This window comes from Maylandia zebra, linkage group LG14, assembly GCF_041146795.1.
Source record: "Maylandia zebra isolate NMK-2024a linkage group LG14, Mzebra_GT3a, whole genome shotgun sequence".
Lineage (NCBI taxonomy): Eukaryota > Metazoa > Chordata > Actinopteri > Cichliformes > Cichlidae > Maylandia > Maylandia zebra.
In genome coordinates this window covers 13,492,384-13,512,287 of record NC_135180.1, presented here as the reverse complement: position 1 = coordinate 13,512,287, position 19,904 = coordinate 13,492,384, and the positions used below count along the sequence as shown (strand labels likewise).

The window sequence follows — 19,904 nt, the reverse complement described above, 5'->3', positions numbered from 1 at the left end:
AGCAGACATCACCCAGTACCCCTCACCCCCACTCGCTATCCCCTCCTTCTCTCGCTCGCTCTCTCTTCACCTCTACCTCTGCAGTACCTCATTTCTCCCTGTGCCGGCACGGGAAACACGCATACTTTCTGCTTTTCTGCCTGCTGGCTCTCCTCCAGCATCCTTCTGTGCCTCTTGTGTGTTCTCCTCCCCCTCCAGCCTATGTCTCCCCCCCACCCATGGGGTTTGTTGGCCAGCCTGGTTACCTGACTATTCCTGCTGCTGTTAAAGGAGTGGAGCGGTCTGACACAACGCTGCTACCCTGGTGCCGCTCTGCCTCGCTACTCCTCTATGCCTTTCGCCTCACACTCTGCTTTGCTGGATAATTACCACTGTGTCTGCCAGAGACAGCGACAGAGGACAGGAGAGGAGGGAGGCAAAGAAACAGAGAGGCTGCACTCTTTGTTCAACTGCTGCATTCTTCAGTCTTTCCTTTCCTCTGCTTCCCCGGGCTGCAGGAGAGCAGTGCAAGGAACAACTTGATGTGAGAAAGCTCCCTAAAGGAATTTTATCCTTCTCTCTTTTGCGCTTCCTCATTCTGTTCATTACTGGGACAGAGTGCAGAGGAGGAGAGAAGAGGGAGGGACTGAGAGCAAGACTCTGCCTTCAGCTGCACAGCTCAGTGTCCCACCTTGGTCCAGAGGCACATAAGTCAAACACTCACAGTGACTGGCAGACAAGGAGACAGACTGACAGAGACACACATTGTATACATATAGACAGGCAGAGAAGAACAGAGACAGACAGGTGGCGTAGGTGTCATGGCGTCAGTGGACAGCACTGGTTCAAGTGTCTCTGGTCGACTGAGATCAGGGGATCTACTTCACGCTGGTCTGGCAGTTGCACTGCTGCTTGGTGAGTTACACTTATCTCTGTACCTTTAAGTGCCATGTCATTCCACTCTTTTCAAACATGTCTCTGGATGGGGCTATCCCTTTAATTGCCTATACATTTTAACTTGTTTCTGTGCCCTTTAGACCTTCTTCATTTGCTCCTTTTGCTCGCTTTTTCTTATTTATTATGTCTGAGTGGGTGGTACAGCCCTCTTACAGTAAATCAATACCTTTTTTTGGTTATTCTATATCTGCTATATCTACATCTGCTGCTCTGTCGCATCTGCTTCAGCGCTCATGTTTAATCATTATCTTTCCATACCCAAACACTACAATGTATGGTGCTGTCACAGGTGATGTTTAATTGTTAAACAATCAGGCCAACAATACAAACCTTTGACTTAGATCAGTTTCATGTTGTAGGGTTGCTGCTGGACTGTTTGAGTAACTGACACTTCGCACTTTGAAATTCTACTTTAAACATAGCCTTCATATAGGAGAAACTAAAACAAATAATTAACTTTTGGTTTTCAAAGTAAAGAAAAACAAGCTATAGTTTATCTACATGCATGCCTGTGTGAACATAGCATTACTGGTAATGACGTAGTGGTGCAGTGATGATCTGTGCTTTTGCTCGTACCCTCCCTGATTTTGTTGTAGTGCCCAATAGTGCCCCCACATCCAAAAATCCCCCCCTGGCTCTCAGTTGTTTGGAAAGTTGAGCACCATTGAGTTTTATGAAAGAAAAATGGAACTAGTATGTGTCCAGTATCGCAATATTAGTGTCGTCTTTAGATAACCGACAAGTAAGATTAGAATGCATCTTATCTTTCCGCTTTTTAAAATGTGTTTTAGATAAAAAAAAACAAAAAAAACAAACAGCACTTTGTTGTTTCAATTTTGTTTTGTTTTATTTTTTGGCAAATATTTGGGCTTTTTATGTTTTCCAACCAAACATCAGGGGTAAATATTAAAACAAATAACTTTAGTTCAATAACACATGTAATTTTGCATTTTGGTAAAGTTATTGACTAAATTATTCAAGAGTCCATGAGTCCAGGTTAGCGGCAGCACCAAGACCAAATCATCACTTGTCCCAGTAGGGTCAAATTTGGTCATAGCATATCACATACTGAAAACATGCGAACACACTTCTGACTAGCTAACACAATGCAACATTAGTTCACTTTAAAGGGATTAAACAATAGTTTAGTTCTTTTGAATAGATATGATAAGTATATGTACCAGAAACTTTTAACAAAATACTCATTTAAGAAAGAGGAACAAATACAGGCAATATACACACTTCATTTACATCATAGTTCGCATACACAAAAAATAGTTGTAAAGCACAATTTTACAATTATTCATCTTATACATCTTATTCATATTCATTTGTTTCTTGTTGTATTTCATTGTCAGTACACATATTTCCAAATGAAATTGTTGAGTGTTGTGGAAAGTCATACTGCACCAAATAACACTTTCTTAGTAAAATATTTTCCCAAAAATCTTGCTAAAACAGCATTGATCTGGTTGTTTTGTCTAAATTACCAGCTAAGTTCAGTGGAATTTCTCTGAAATCATTTTCTCATAAGTACATATTCTCAGACTGAATCCCACTGTCCCAGCAGACATTAGATACACCAACAGATAAGTACAGGCAAGGCTAACACAAATAAGAAAGAAGCATAAACTGTATAACAAATTATATTTTTTATCAGCAAATTCTTAAAGGATAGCCACAGCATTATAGAGCATTAACAGTCTGACTCAAGTGGTGGTGCGAGATTGGTTTACATTAAGTACCTGTAAATTTAAATAAAATAAGTTCAAATATCTTTTAACCCATAAGAGCCCGACCCATTTCCACACTCAGGAAAATTATGGGAGCAGTAAAACAGCAACATCAAGTTCAATCAACAAAATAGATTATATAAGAGGTGTCACCGTAGGTTCTTAAACATTAAAATATGTAACTCAATATCCCCAAAATACCTTCATTTTCACAAATGAATAGATTATAACTTAAATTTTAACTTAACATCATGACTCAACAACAGCCCGACAGTCCATATTCCAAGTTAGAAGAACACTTAAATTTCAATTCAAGGTCTACACTTATGAATAAATACTTTCATTTGACTATATCCTCCTGAGAACTGAGGAAAGAATCTTCCCATTGAACTATTTTTGGGATTTCCTTCCTCTTTGGAGCTAAAAGAGAGCACCGAAATGCACAAGATATCAATGGAAAGCCCAGGATGTCCTCTATTTAGTACATTAGGACTTATTATGATAGCTCAAATAAGTCACAAGATAGAGACCAAAAACAAATGTCCATTACAATGGACATAAATGGATGGGCTGGTTCTCTGGAGGATATTCTCACCTCTATTTAAGAGATCCGGTTCATCTGTTATGAAAATGTCCACCTTAAATGCATTTTATCATTGTTAACATCTTATATATTCAGGATATGGTTATTTATCTAAATTGTGTCTGTATTGGAATGCTCAACTGTTTCTCTTATGTAATCAAGTAATACCTAAATCAAGTAATGTGCAAAGTATTACAGCAATATGTCACAACAAAACCTTTTGGCAACAGAGAATGAAGAGAATGAAGGCAGTGAAGCAAAGGTCCCAATAAAAGTCAGGTGTGAAATTAAGGAAAAATGTTTAACAGTAGGTTGTTCTCATTAACATCTCCGGATCTATATGAAAGTGTCATTCAGTATTAACAGACAGAAGCTGTTATTGCAGCAGGACCACAGACAAAACTTGGAATAATGACTTTTTTGCAGAATAAAGACAATCTTCAGATATCTGTAACTTTTCAGCATGGAAGATGCAAAAGGTTGGAACAACTGTCATGCCAACTACTTTCATTTTTTCCATTTTCATTCACGCAAAATTATTCATCATCCTTTTTTGTGACGAATAAACAAAAGATACAGTAAAAAGCAAAATGATAGTGTGATCATGGAGTAACATAGTAATCATGTTAACATTTCTCCAGTACTGTGCCTGAAAATGCAGTTACTGCAGCATTGTTTGTATGGATATCACATTGCATATATTACCTGAAGTGAAAAACTGAAACTATCTTGTCCCACAATACCAGCAGCTCTGCCTATTAAGTAACTCAGCTGCTGGTGTAATTCTTTGCCCATTCACCTTGAAAAGGACATCTCACATGCCTCACCTCTCTCATATCCATTCCCCTGTTCTTTCCTTGTGACCCCTTTCCATCACTTCCTACACATTGTAACTCCTGCATTACCTACGCTTCCTTGTTCATAGTACCCCCCTCTCCCACATTTCCCATCACTTCCCTGTATATATTGCAGAATAGTGTCCTCAGTCAGTTCTCTATGGGTTCTCTTAGAAATACATTAACTTTTCAATTACTGGCCTACTTAAAAAAAGAAGAAGAAAAAAAACAGTCACCTTGACAGTCAGGCAAGGACACACACACACATACATGCACACAGACACATATGCACATACATGCACACACTCAGTTGCTTTTCAGACCTTCAGTATTACTGATATGTACACAAACACTTAAAGTAAGTGCATATATACAGTTCACATACATGCACATGCACACACATACACAGACACACACGTCACATAAAAAGATAACAGTGCATACATTACATAAGTGAATTGTACACTACTTCAGGATGTGAATCTGTGGGCGGTTTCAGGACAAACTGTTTAGACAAAAAAAGAGGATAGTGAAGAGAAAAGTGATGTACAAAACCATGATAGTAGAGAGCAGTAAAGCCAAGGAGGTGTCAAGTTTATTTCTAAGCATGAGGAGGGGGCACCATATAATCCATTTGGAAACGTTTTTGGAAATGGATAACATCTTTTTTTTTCTCCACTAGAGCATTTTGTTTCACAGACTATTCACTGAAAATGTGCAACTAATTACTGATAGAGATAAATGTTTGTTTTCATTGTTGCAATTACCAAAGAGTTTAAAAGATAGTTCAATGTTCAAAACCTCTAAGCCTCTTAAAGTAGAAAATACAAACACACACACACACACACACACACACACACACACAAACACAACCCCGTTCAGCTATTTTACTGAGGACCTTCATTGACATAATGCTTTCCCTAGCCCCTTACCCTAACCCTAACCATTAAAAATGAATGCCTAACCCAAACCCTTACCCTAAACCTAATCATAACCTAATTGTAAAACTGACACTAAAACCACATTTTGAGCCTCAAAATTACCTTTAAATGCCTTCAAATTTGTGAGGACCGGGTTGTGTGTCCTCACAAGTGACTGTTGGTTCTCACTAGTATAATAGAATGCAGATTTCGGTCCTCACAAAGATAGCTAGACAGGAACACACACACACACATATGTTTCCATGTTCTTATTTAGGGATTGTCTCCCCCAGGAGCAACTTCTGAAAGCAACTAAGACAGAAAGATTGAGGGATAAAAGGAGTGAAAGCAGAATTGTCCAGACTGTCCAGTGCTATAAAAAAGTAAGTCAGGCTATTAAAACAGAGCAAAAGTGGAATCAGAAAACAAACAAGTTCAAAACTAAAAATGCTTGAGCTGAAAGTGGATGAGTCAGCATAACTGAAGAGTTAAATACCAGGTGTTACAAAAAAAATCAAGAAGAGCGGGTAGGACAAAAGCATATAGATGACCAAAAAATCAAAGCTAAACAAACTGATGCTTCCTTGATGTATAAATATTTATTTGTAAGGTAGTGCACATATTTATTATAACCAATATGTGACTTGCAGAAGGAACTCTTTTAGTTAATTTCATCTGAAAAAATAAATAAATAAATAAAATACAGACAGAGGTTTGTGTCTGTGAAGGTTCTCAGTCATCCAGGTCATCGTAGTCAAAGGAGCTTGCAAAGAAAAGCGTCTGGACTTCTTTAAGTTGCTTGAAGACGTTTCACCTCTCATCCGAGAAGCTTCTTCAGTTCTAAGGTCAAATGGTGGAGAGTCCCAGATATAAACCTAGTGGGAGTATCCCCCCACAGAGGGACAAAAGGACCCCCTGATGATCCTCTAATCGCCTGAGCCAAGGTGTGAAACTGGGTGTGGGTCCCAATCAGCCAGAGTTTCGGGTGTGTTCATTGTGAAACCTGGCCCCACTTTATCATGCGAATTCCTGAGGTCAGATGGCCCAGGATGTGAGTGGGCGTTAAGGCGTCTGGGAAGGGATCTCAAAACTGGATTATAGATGGCAGAGAGTTGGTGTGGTAAACCCCCGCCTCTGTTCAAAGATGGTCGCTCACAGTGGACATAGATGACATAGATGGCTTCTTTCACTCCTCTTTCACTCACTCCTCTTTGGTTTGAAAGAGGAGTGAAAGAAGCCATCTATGTCCACTGTGAGCGACCATCTTTGAACAGAGGCGGGGGTTTATGACACCAACTCTCTGCCATCTATAATCCAGTTTTGAGATGCCTTCCCAGACGCCTTAACGCCCACTCACATCCTGGGCCATCTGACCTCAGGAATTCGCATGATAAGGTGGGGCCAGGTTTCACAATGAACACACCCGAAACTCTGGCTGATTGGGACCCACACCCAGTTTCACACCTTGGCTCAGGCGATTAGAGGATCATCAGGGGGTCCTTTTGTCCCTCTGTGGGGGGTTACTCCCACTAGGTTTATATCTGGGACTCTCCACCATTTGACCTTAGAACTGAAGAAGCTTCTCGGATGAGAGGTGAAACGTCTTCAAGCAACTTAAAGAAGTCCAGGCGCTTTTCTTTGCAAGCTCTTTTGACCACAGACAGAGGTTTATTTTTGTCTATGTATTTGCACTACTGGAACCCAATACTCTTCAGTGGGAGTTCCACCCACACTTACAATCCCTTGCTTGTATCATTAACCCTAAACGCTTACTTCAGCAATATCTTTCTTTTTATTTATATCATTTTACAAAAGCAGCTGATAAAAAAACAGAAAGAATGACAGTTCAAATACTGAGTGTTTTTCCCAGTACGAATTAAAAGTTTCAGCTCCAGTAAGTCTTACTTGAAACAATCTTCTTACAACACTATTACTTTTTTTCTGAAAATGTTTTATTAGTTCTAGCCATACACAGCAAATCACCATTAATATACTTAACTCATTCACTGCCAGCCATTGGCAGTGAATGAGTTAAACCCATTGACTCATACACTGCAATTGACGGCTATAGACGTCAATGGCAGTGAATGAGTTAATATAATACAAAATAAGTTGTGCTGTCTGTTGAATGAGTTCTATCCAAGTAACTTTTTCTATGTATATTAAGAAAAGGTTATTTCACATTAATTGTATTTTTTTGTTTCATTAACCAGCCCCAGTGCCAGTGTTGTGATGGTAACAATACAGCTGAAAAACAACTTTGTATCAATATTTCTGCTGTTGAATTTTTTTCCTCCAAATCACATTAATACATTTTCTGATTTCTTTAACATTTGAATTGAAAAATGGTAAATGACAATGTGTGCCTAGAACACGTGATTTCAAGTAGTAAAATGATTTCATCCATATCCAGTAATATGAGGACTCAAGTGTTTGAGATTCTTGTGCTAACGCAGATTTATTCAAAGCATTCCAGAGCAGGTGATGCAAAATTCTTTTAACCAAGTATACATACATGTCTATGTCTATGTGTCCTCAGCAGAGGCATACATGTACTCTAACCTTGTCTGTACCTTGTCCAAGTGAAATGTGATCCTGAGCAGGTCAATGGGGAAGAGAGTATTTATAAATAGACCCCAAGTGTGTGAGAGAGAAACCAGAGCAACAATCTGAGAATTACACCAGCTGTCATTGCAAAACCCACATAACATGCCTGGCCATGTGAATTTAAGTCGCATGACTCTTATACTCTATTCATAAATTGGATTAGTTGGGTCTTGAAAAAATCAAAGGTTTTGATTGCTTAATTAGTTTGACCTGATGAACTAGAGAACAAATCTTTTCTCTTTAGAAATGGTACCAAAATTCTATGTTTCTTTTTTTTTTTTTTTTTTACATATTTTTTTTAACATTAAGACCAATAGAAGAGAGAGGTTTTACATAGAGGACATCATACAGTATAAATGTCATTTGGTAAAATTGTCAGTTGCTTCTGCAAAGTTGCATTTAGAACCTAACCTAATTTTTCAAAGCCTAAAGTTCGCCATAAAGTCCATAAAGTACACAAAAAAAGTAATCAGGGAGCATGTGGTCATTTTTTTCCCTGTGACAGCAATTTTAAATATATTAGGTTTAGACTCCATATTAAGATTTTTATTCACAATTTAATTTTAAAAGAAGAGAGACAGAATAGTGTTGCCTACTTGGCCACATTCTACTTTTACTTAAGTTAAATCATAATGAATTCATACATAATTAAGTCTCAATAAACTGATGCCACAACAAATATTGCAAATATCAAACAAACACAAAACTCTGTACTATCTTTTACTTTTTTATTTTCATTTTGCCTTATATAATTGTGTTTTTATTGCTTTTCAAAAACCGTTTTCTATCCTTTTCTAAAAACTTTTTAACTTTTCCTTTCTCCCTTGGTTTAGGCGTATGGACTGTTGGTGGACTGGAAGTTTCCACAGGTAAAGTGTCTTCAATCGAAGCAATGAATGGCTCCACGGTTTTGTTGCCCTGCACTTACTCTTCATGTATTGGCATCGAAAATCTCTACTTCAACTGGCAATATAATGACAATGGAACTCTCATAAAGGTACGTGCACACAACCACAACACCAACAGGGATACAAAAAAGCATAAAAATAGTGATTCCTGACATTTTCATATGTTTCGTGTCTCATCGCATAAACAGTCAGTGAGTGTATGCTGTTGTATTTCTGAAGGCATGGGGATACAGTTTTGTTCATAAGTATTTTGATGAACAGATAGTTCTTGTAATTTTGCCTTTGTTAACTATCACATGTGATTGTTTTTTTTTTTTTTTAGTACAGCCTGTATTAACTGTTTAGGAAATGCAGCCATTTTTTAATACACAGGATCTGCTTGTATTATTTGAAAAGCCTCTGTAGGTTATGACGGCCTGAAGTCTAAAATTCACGAACATCACCAAATGCTGTGTTTCCTCCCTTGAGATGCCAGGCCTTTACTGCAGTCACCTTCAGCTGCTGCTTGTTTGTGGGTCTCTCTGCCTAGAGGTCTGCCTTCCGCAGTGTTGGAAAGGTTACTTTTAAAATGTATTCCACTACAAATTACAGAATACATGCCCCAAAATGTAGTTTTTAGCGTATTCCGTTAAGCTACTCAGTGTGAGTAACATATTCTGAATACTTTGGATTACTTAATATATTGTCGTGTTTTTTTACAACTACGTGAATGTACTATTGCTGTGTGATTTATTACTATTACTGAAGGCTTCCTGCCACCAAAATCACATTGTTAGCTTGCGTTAGCTGAGGTTAGTTCATAGACTGCTTTCAGAATTGCACATGATTATTTGCAGCTCGCAGGGTGTTAATGTTTAAGCAGGTCTAACAATCTGCAGTCTATGAACTAACTTAGGCTAACGCCAGCTAACAATGTTAGTTCGGTGGCGAGTAGCATCCAGTAATAGTAACAAATCACTCAGCAATAGTACATCAGAGATACTGAAGTGGCACATAACCCAGGTAGCTACCACAACTAAAACAAGGTAGCTGCAGTAGGCTAACGTTCATTGTTAAAAAAGAACTTATTTCCAGATGTTTGTTTAGGTTGGAGTCTTTTGACGCTGCGAGCAGCTTGGTTGCTGGCAAACAGTGTTTGCATGGCATGGTCAAATTCACCCATCCCTTTCTTCTTTAAATATGAAGTGGTGTCGGAATTTCAAAGTAAGAAATCCATTCCTGCTCGTACTCTGCTGGCTCTGTTGTGCTGTCGCTGGGTCCATTGTGTAACTGACACCACCAATGTTAATGGGACGCTTACATTGGAGCCTCTTATTTCGTGTCTTGTTTGGGTTTCTGGCTATGTGTGGAGTTACCAAAATTGGAGAGGTGATAGCCTAAGAAAAGACCGTTGTGTAATCCAGTTATTTCAACAAAGTAACTATATTCTAATTATCACCGTTTTAAACGGTAACTGCAAGGGAATACAGTTGCTCATATTTTGTATTTTAAATACGTAACACCAGTTCATGTATTCCGTTACTCCCCAACACTGGACTTCTAAACTCTACTGAAAAGAATGCTCTGGTGGAAAGCATGTTCTGATATCATGTGACTCACTTGGTCATTTAATTAAATCCTGTTTCTTTGTCTTGAGAGGCTCTTTGGTTGCTTGTGCAGTATACATTGGGTGATTAACGATTTGCACTTTGTGCTGCCCAATAAATTTTTCAACATTTGTCAGGATCTGAGGAGCAATTGTAGCCCTGTACATTTCAGAATTCATCCAGCCACTGACAGCAGTCACGTGATCCGTAAACACAAGTGAATGAGTTCTGTTGCAAACCATACATACCTATGCCATTATATTGGCTTCACCACGCTTCAGATCATTATTTTTTCTTTTTTTTTTCTATCTTTAACCATTGGTTTGCATCTTGTTGTAAATGCTCTGTATTTCCATTAATCAAGACATCTGTTGATTGTAGACTTTGACAATGATGTAGCTACCTCCACAGTGTTGCTGACTTTGTTAGAAGTTGTGAAGGAACTTTTTTCTTGACCAAAGAAAGAATTCTATGATCATTCACTTCACAGGTGTCTCCACAGGTTTCCCTGGCCTTTAAGTCTTGCTGAGCTGCCCGGTTCATTCCATCTTTTGATCAATGTGCCAAATAGCTGATTTGGCCACGTTTTTTTTTTTTTAGCTTGATTATGGCATAACTACATGTTCTTTCAGACAGCTACCAAATACAAGTTCAAGTCCAGATCACAATTTCCTTAATATTTAAGAAAGTGTCAAGGGACCCTTTACCTGGCCATAAAACTGCTTGTCAATTATTTTTGAGTCTCTAAAAATGGGGAACTATATATAAAAATGCCCAAACAGGTAATAAAACACTTTTGTTAAACCCCTTGAATTAAAGTCTTTGGTTTTCAGTGTGATGTGGTGGTGTACAAAGGCAAAATTACAACACAGTGTGTCATCATCCCAATGCTGTGTAGCTGACACCCAATACTGTGTATCTAAGGAAATATCTTGTGTGTAGTTATGTGAAGCGTTGATCCCTATGGAGGGTGTGGAGCCGAAGGTCCGTGTGTCCCATGAGCGTGTTGAGTTTGTCGGCTCCTCAAAGAGTAACAACATTTCGATCTTGCTATGGAATATCACCTTTGAAGATGAAGGAGAGTACATCTGTTTTGCCAGGAATCCAAAAGAGAAGAACCGCAACCACAGTGCTATCTTCACTCTTATAGTGGTGGATCAAAGTATGTAAAAGTTGCACAAACACCTGGCATACAAAAATAGAGCTTTATCTGACTTGCTGACTGAAAGTGTTTATAAAGTACATATACAAGTACATATATGCTACTAGCATCTAGTTTCAATCTTGTTAGAGCTCTAAGTCAGTTTTTACATACTCTGTATACTTGTTTGTCCTCACAAAGTCACTCTCTCTCTCTCTCTTTCTCTCTCTACCTTTTCAGTGAAGGAAGTTGACAACACTTTGACAATCATTATTGTCTCAGCGTTGGGTGGAGTCATAGGCTTAGTTATCATTGTCATGGTGATAAAGGCTGTTGTTGTTCACTTCCTGCAGAAGGATGATGAGAAAAAGTGAGTAGATCATTGACTATCTTATAAGGACATTTAGAACAAATCAACAATACTGATTATAGATAATCTTTTTATCATATATATTTGGGTCAGCTACAGTCAAACAGCCAAAAACTGTGTATTGCTGGCAAAAAGAAATTTGGTCTATTATATGCTAGTTTTATAACTGTTTCTACAAATTTAACATCTTGTGAAATAGGGTGTAAACATTTGTGAAGTTTTCACCATTAATGAAAAAAAATTCCAGCTTTTAAGGAACCATTGAATTTTTTTTCCTGATATGGTTTTTATTCATATATTTTTATTCATATACATATGTTACAAGTCCTATGATGTCATTGACTTTTGCAGATACTATAGCCTGCAACACGCAGCTCAAAACGAAATGTACAGAAGTTATGAATAATTAAGTGTGGTGAAGTACTGTTTATAGTTCCTGTTTAATCACACAAGTAATGCACTGTTACGGCAACACAATTTTTCAGACAAGACATACTGACATGAAGAATAAGTCAAGTGATCTTTATACATACATGTCGTAAATAATATTTTTATGTACTACAAATATTTTTAAAATGTGCAAGTCTTATTTGATTTCTAAAAAGTATAACAAAAAGTTTGAATGTTGGAAATAAAAATGAAAGAAATTGCTTGTCATACTCCAGTTTGCAAAAGAAGTAGAATTATTAGCTTTCTGTTATCTTTTTTATTGACATAAAAAGTGCATCTAGCAGTGAAAATCTGATATTAGAGGAAATTCAAATGTGTTACATCATAATTTCAAGAGTATTTGCTTTCATATAACAAATGAACAATTTATATTCGATGAATACAACTAAAATCATTGTAACCTTTATCACTAGGTCTAATGTCATATCATCAACACCAGTTCATATAAAACTACATTATTTACTGAAAAATAATTTTGTGTCACAAAGATTTACCCTGTTGTTTGACTGTGGCTGACCCAGGCACTCATTTGGCCATGTTAATAGATTTTTTTGTATTTTTCTAATTAAAATATCTGATGTAATCAGTAATGGTTTTATGCTGACAATATAGGTCAAATTGTCTCAGAACAAAGTGGGCAATTATTATGAATCTGTTATATTATATAATAACGAAATAATGTCACCCATATTCTATGTTTCCAAAACAAAATTATTATTTGAAGCTCATTGGGTTAAGTTTTTTTAAAACCCCTGCAATTTATATGGCACATGGCCCTTATCGCTTGTATTTGTCTCCTTTTATAGGTGTTCAATATAACCTTTGTTTCTCTTATCTCTACAGTAAAGAGTGCCTAGTGAGCTCCTCAGGGAATGACAACACAGAAAATGGTCTTTCAGGAGCCAAAACTGAAAACAAAGGGACACCAAAGGCTTGAACAAAATGTTAAGTATGCCTACATGTTTGTATATATGTTAGACAAATGTACACACTCAGCGAAAAATCAATTATCTTACTAGCGGCTAACAAAAACAACTTGTAAAAATGTCTATTTTAAATCATGCTTGAGATTTGGGAAGTGTGAAGTGTGCATAGGCCTGGATCTCTCTCACTTACCATGGTAGCCCATTTGTTCCACTGTACAGCTTCTGCTCCACTTTCTTCACATTGCAATCTCCAATTTATGCAGTTGATGTGTTATTTTTTTCTATGTACTTTCTTACTATCTAATAACATTCACACTACGTTAAAGCAAAAACGCATCACAAGGCCGAAATCTTTTTTATACACCCAATGTCAGTATTCAGTTTCTAGTCCAAAACATGCTTTACAGTATCAGCTGAGAAGCTACAATATGTTGGATTCTTAGTCTGGAACTCTACAACTCCAAGTGAAACTTGGACTTAGATATACTCAACCAGTGGGAACAAATATCTTTGATGCCATGTTGAACTGCCATAATGAAAAACTGCCAGGATGTCAGTCGAAGAACAGCACAACACTGCTCAAATTCTTTCCCTTAGCTCTCAAATGATATAAACGCACCTGGATGAAAATAAGCCAGGTGGTAACTGACTAGAAGTTTGGTTATAAAGAAAAGATAAAATTTTTTAGTCCCAATCACATAAATTGTTTATAAATAAAATAGGAAGTTTTACATTTTAAACACTGACTGTAAAATTTGTATTTTGCCATTTTAAACACTGGGCGCTGTTTTACTGATTAACTGTGTTTGAAAGGTAACGAGTAAATCCCAACTGTTTCCAAAGGATCTTTCTGACATTAACCTCTGAAATGCCAATTTTCATGTGACTTCTGGGTTCAGATTAGACACACTGCTGGTTTGTTTGGGCCAAAGATTTTCTGTGAAATGCTGGTTAGCAGGGACTAACAAATGGGCTTACCTTAGGTGAATAAAAGATCCAGTTCTGCACAGGTTTTATTGTTTTGCTTTAGATAAACACAGGTGCCTGTTCTGCTTCTGCTCCCTTGGCTGGTGAGAAGAACTTACATAAAAAAAAGAAGAACCCTAACCACCATCAAAGACAATCCCCAGACCCAGCTCCCTATTGAAAGGAATGAACTTAATCATGCTGCTTCTGACTAATAACCAATGCATTTTGAGCATGTGCACATTTTATATAGCTTCGTATAAGATTATATATTACACCATAATACAGGAACATTTCTGTGTGTCTCTGTTTGGTCCCCTCCACGCTGGCCAGAACTGCGGGAAGCTCTGTCAATGCTCATCTCAACACTGCTGCAACTGTTTAACACCTTTTTAGCCACGTCAGGGTTATTGAAAAATAACTTTTAGAATATTGGCCGACAAGTTTACTGTAGAAAAATTAATAAATGAAAGAAAGTTTACACTTATTGAAAAAGTGAGAACATTTCAGCAGCTCTGTTTAAGTGAAAGAATTGAAAAGCCCTGCCAGAGGAGTTTGAGAAGCTGCTTGATGGCTTATTAGCCGGATATCCTTATAAGCACATGCAGCTCAAAATGCTAATTTCCAAATTTACATGTGGATTCAATGAAATACATATAACTCAAAGGAAACTTGCCAAACCCATCAAGAATATACAAGTCCAGTAATATAGCCTTGGTAGTGCAGGTAGCATTGTCTTGGGGCAGCTCACTGCAAAAGAATGTAAAGACTGTTGGGCAGTCAAATATTGCCCAAAATGTATGTTTTCATTCAGTACAAAAAATATATCAAAGAAATATTAATATTATTCTGAATTGAATGTGTGTGAATGCCCCTCAAGGGCAGTCATAAGTGCTTGTTGGTCAGCTACATTATTTTGTGTACATCTACAACTGGCCAAAACTGAGCATGTTATAGAGTTTAAATTGATAAAATTACTACTTGACTGTATTTAAAACCCTGACCATTGAAGATTTTAAACTTTTTGTTCAGACTTCACAAACAGCCCCAGTGTTGATCTTAGCTGTTTAAAAGGGACGTCGGTTGATGTTGCTGAGAGTAAATTGAGCAATTTTAAATTAAAAAATGTTTAAGTAAATGCTTAAATGTGCACAATATAAACACCAGTACATATTTCTTTCAAGAAACGCCGAATTGGAAAATGTAACAAAATCTTCATAAATTCACATTTCTGTTTCATTCTTTCATAAGTCAACAAGGATCGGTTTACTGCTAAAATGCCCCTGGGAAATTAGAACCACCTCTCTTTGTAGTTTGTAGTCACAGTCACTTTGACGTCCTTTCTATGAGGACCGCAGACATGCTCTGCATAAATAGTTTGAACAGCTGAAAGCTACATACATACATTACACGCTACTACACAAATACCCACATAGGAGGATTCATTTTGATACCAGAAAACAGCTCACTGGCCTTGCCTGCAAACAATACAGCACTTTATCAGTGTTAAAGTGGTTTTGTTACAATGGCAAATCACGGAAGTGGCCTCACAGTTGCCATTCTTTTATACTATATATTAAGAGAATTAACAAAAACTCAACATTCTCACTTTGTGTTTGTCATTTTGACCGAGTACCTGACAGCAGCACTGTGTCAAATGGTTTTAACTTCGAGTACATGTTCACTTACTGGAACAGAGCTCTATGACAAGCTTTTATTTTATTTTTCTATTTGTTCACGTCTGTCAGCCTGCTCCTCTCTAATACTGGAGTGCATTTCCCTTGCCTTCAATGGAAGCAATAAGACAGATATCAGATTATGCAATAACCTGTTATAAGGCACTTTAAAGATGTGTCTGGACTGGCTGGCAATTCTGTCCAAGGCACTGATCATTGTACCAATATATGTATCCACACCACAGAAATGTATCTCAGCTGAGTTTAAGTATGGTGATTAGGATCATATATCTACAGCAGATGGTTTTGTCTGCATTGGATCAATCTATATTAGGTCCCATTTACACTTGGCTCAAAATTCCTTGAGCAGATGAAAGCTGTATCAGGAAAAGCTTGAACCCAGGCCCGCATTATAACACATGTCTAACATATTACCCCATTTGTACTTTGCTATTTCATAAAAGTTGTATCTAGATGGAATAATAACACAGTGGTGGCCCTGGGAGTTCAGGGTGCTGCAGCTGCAGTTTCTGTTTTCGCTGTGGATTATTTCTTTGTTAGTTTGTTGTTGTTTTTGTATTTATTACTTTGTCAAACTGTTGAAGATGTGTCTCAGTATGCTTTTATTTACATTTTTTCAATGTATGTTTTACTCAGAGCTCTCAGGGCTACTGTACTAATGGGCTAAAAACACCCTAATTGACACTGCCAACTGACAAATATGAAATGCCCTACAAGATAACCAATGCGCTGCCCCCTTACAGGAATACAATATATTTTTCTGTGTGTAATATAAAAGCAGCCATCGTTGCAATCACAGAAAACATCATAACTGACCTATTACAAATGTTCTTGCTTTGGAGTCCTAATTATAAGATTTGATGTTATGTACTGAGTAGTTGTTTGGTTGCACTTATGTGTTTGAGGGATGCATTTAATTACCATTGGAAGGAAAGGTGTAGAATATGACCTCAATTGACTCACGCAATCAGGTTTCATACAATATATAAAGTACAACGCCTATGCCCAAGAAGCACAAGTGTTTATTTTATTATACATTACTAAATAGTGTAAGTATACGCTGAGTATAAATGGGATCAAGAGTGAAATGTGATCAACCTTAACAGTACAATGTTAGAAGTGAATATATCCTGGTGAACCTGTAAAAATGTGAATGACGTGGATGTAAGGCATCACACACTGTCTAAGAGTTATGGGACCCCTCTGTAAAGAGGGTATATACATCCAAAGTCTTCCTGTTAGGGAAAAGCAATATTGTGGAGTTAATGTGTCCGTTAGTGTACTTTTCATAACCCTGACACTCAAAATACAGTATAGGTGGATTCACATAATACATAACTCAAACCTCACTATTTGTGTTTACGGATTTTATTCTTAATTTAAAGAAGAAAAACAAATGATAATAAAATACTTAAAAAACAACAAGCAGCAAATTAGGCATATGTATCTGAGCGGGTTATGAGAGGTATGTACTGTTTTAATAACAACCATAACTGATGTGATAAAATATGTATATGTGATGGGGAGAGGAGAGCTGTTTTAATGCATAACGCAGGTCTGGTTTTGGTACAGTTGCCTTTATAATCGTAAGACATTGTACTAAGCATTGAATGCATTATTATTATTGTTATGTTTGTTTGTTTGTTTTTTCATCTTTGGTGTTCTGATCTGTCCTGTCTTCCTCCAAGAAACACCTATACCGAACCTCTTGTGACTCTTGAAGTTAGCCAACAGCTTGCAGTGATTGCTGCAGTACTGAGTGTGCACGGTACAGTGTACAATGCTCCTCTGCAGTGGTGCAATACAGCACGCCAAATACAGTATGACTGCCACCCAGTGGTAAATGCCCCTGTAGTACAAGCCATGGTACTACTAGTGTGCATTTTGATTTGGACTATGAGGATTGCACATTATCAAACCATTGCCACAATTTTCAGAGTTACAGCAGTTCAAAGATGTATGATTACGCATCATGTTGCAATTGTTTCTCCTGCTTTATATAGTGCTAGTAGTCTAATGGGGAGGTGTGATGTATAAGTTTACACAAAAAAATTAGGAAAAAAATACATTGAACAATAAACCACGTATGAACAGTGGTTGTTCATCAGACTACTACTGGTGAGCATAAAATGGTTATAGACAGCATTCGTACTGCTGTAATATTATTCACTAGGTAACACAGTATTGTGAATTCTCATTGACTAGTATGATTTTTTAGAGTTAGTATTGCTCTTACTGCCAGAGCGGGTGAAACTCATACTGCCAATCCAAGAGTCTCATGTCTGCTGTTGTTACAACACGATTATAATGACACGCAATCTATTAACTACGGTAACACTACTAAAACATGATGTTGCATTACTGTCTACTGCTGTATAAAATGCATATGAAAGCTAATCTGTATATGATGATGCTCTATACTACTTCTGTATTTCTAGCAGCTGAAACTCACACTGCCAAGCCAAGAGTCTAATGTCTGCCTCCCACATTCCACACCAGAGCTGCAACTACTAGTCAGTTACTTAGTCAAGAAAAGGAATTGACAACTATTTTAAGGACATAGTTTGTAAGTCATCTTTCAAGTAAAAAGTGCCCACATTTTTATAGCATTGCGTTCTCAACATTTTCTGGGTTTTCCCCTCTTACACATTATAGGAAAGATTAATATAGTTCAGAAAAAATGGAAATTTTTGTCTTTTTTGATCATTTGAAGTTAACATTAGTGGTAAAAATACTAAACTATGATTCATATTGTGATTTAAACAAATAACTAACGTTTGACAGACAAAGACATCGAGAATTTCTTTTAGGTTTCATTTATAAGCACTGACCTCTCCACATGCTGTTACTGCAGTCCTGCATTTTAGAGTATTCTATCAATATTTTACATATTCTGGGGCTGCAAAACATAAATCTATCCCAAAAAAATGATTTTACAAGGTCATATCTAGAGCAAGCTAAGGCCACTGATAGCATACAAATTATAGCAATTGATAGAAAGTCGTACTGTTGCAGCAAATTCTTATGTTTTGTTTACATTACTGTAGTCTGTTCAACATAAACACACAAGCAAAATACATCTGCAAACACATTTCTTCTGGATCAACCTTCCTGTGAATATTCAGCTGTCTGTCTGTATTTGTGTCCACGTTGTTCATGCTCCCTTCATGACTATGCACTTCAAACTTTTCAATTATTAGCAAAGTACATCCTGAAAATAAAATGTTGATTGAATTTCCCAGAGTGCTGTTTTCTTTCTCTGTGTTTATTCAGCTCTGAAATCAGTTGATTTAGGATAGGTTAGATCTGCTCTTTGTCTGTGTAGTTGTTATACTGGTGGTCAATATATTAGTGCAAAACAAAAGCTACACAGCCACTAGCATAACAGAACATCTATATGATTTATACTATATTGTACTAGTTAATATTTTCATCCTAAGGAAATAAACTAGAAATATGATTTAAATGTCATACAACTTTAGTGTTGATAGTAGTATAGTACTCCATAATAAACTCCAACTAATTGAATGGAAAATGATTTCTAATCCCCCCCCCCCAAAAAAAATAAATAAATAAATAAATAAATAATTAAACAAAAGGAATAATTCATAGTAATTCACCAATATAGTTTTCTCTTATTATTCCATTCATTCTATTCCATTCCTTTACAATGCTATATTGTAGAGATGAACCTGGCACTGCACAAAACAAACAAAATATATTTTTATTGCAAATGAAAGCAGTCTTTCAGCCATGTTTACGCCTCAATTAAAAGAAAAAGTTAAAAAAAAAAAAATGCACTTGTAGAAGTTAAATGATGTGACAGAAAGCTCCTTTTTGAAGTAATTATTCTTATGATTCTATGATGGTAATGTTGCCATGGAAATGGTCAGTCTTTTAGCTACTTTCTGATTAACCTATCTGTGTAAGCATAATAAAACCTTCAATTCTGGAGTCCTCCCTGTCAGGTAATGTGTGCCACACACTGGGTACATTGTATGCCACAATGCCAAATTTTTTTAAATGGGAATATTAATCTTTGATTTATTTTCATTGACTTTTCATTGATTATACCCATCATATTACTGGATCAGAATCCCTGTTTGTTGTTTTTGTTTTTGCTTCACTATGTCTCCAGAGCACAGTGGACTGCACATCAACCTAAACTGCGAAAGGTCCTTAGTTTGAAACTAGGACAAGCCACTTTGGGGTTATGCCAGGACGAAAGCATTCAAATCTGGCACA

The 19,904-nt window shown here is 36.9% G+C and overlaps 1 protein-coding gene across 1 annotated transcript; it reads left to right on the top strand.

Annotated features, from left to right (window-relative positions):
* The first annotated feature begins 86 nt into the window (after positions 1 to 86).
* On the top strand, positions 87 to 18,893 carry scn4ba (sodium channel, voltage-gated, type IV, beta a). The gene is made up of 5 exons (XM_004561377.4): positions 87 to 894; positions 8,449 to 8,612; positions 11,052 to 11,271; positions 11,491 to 11,620; positions 12,914 to 18,893. The coding sequence occupies exons 1-5, from the start codon at positions 801 to 803 to the stop codon at positions 13,005 to 13,007; spliced, it is 702 nt and encodes a 233-aa protein (XP_004561434.1). The 5' UTR covers positions 87 to 800; the 3' UTR covers positions 13,008 to 18,893.
* The last annotated feature ends 1,011 nt before the right edge of the window (positions 18,894 to 19,904 follow it).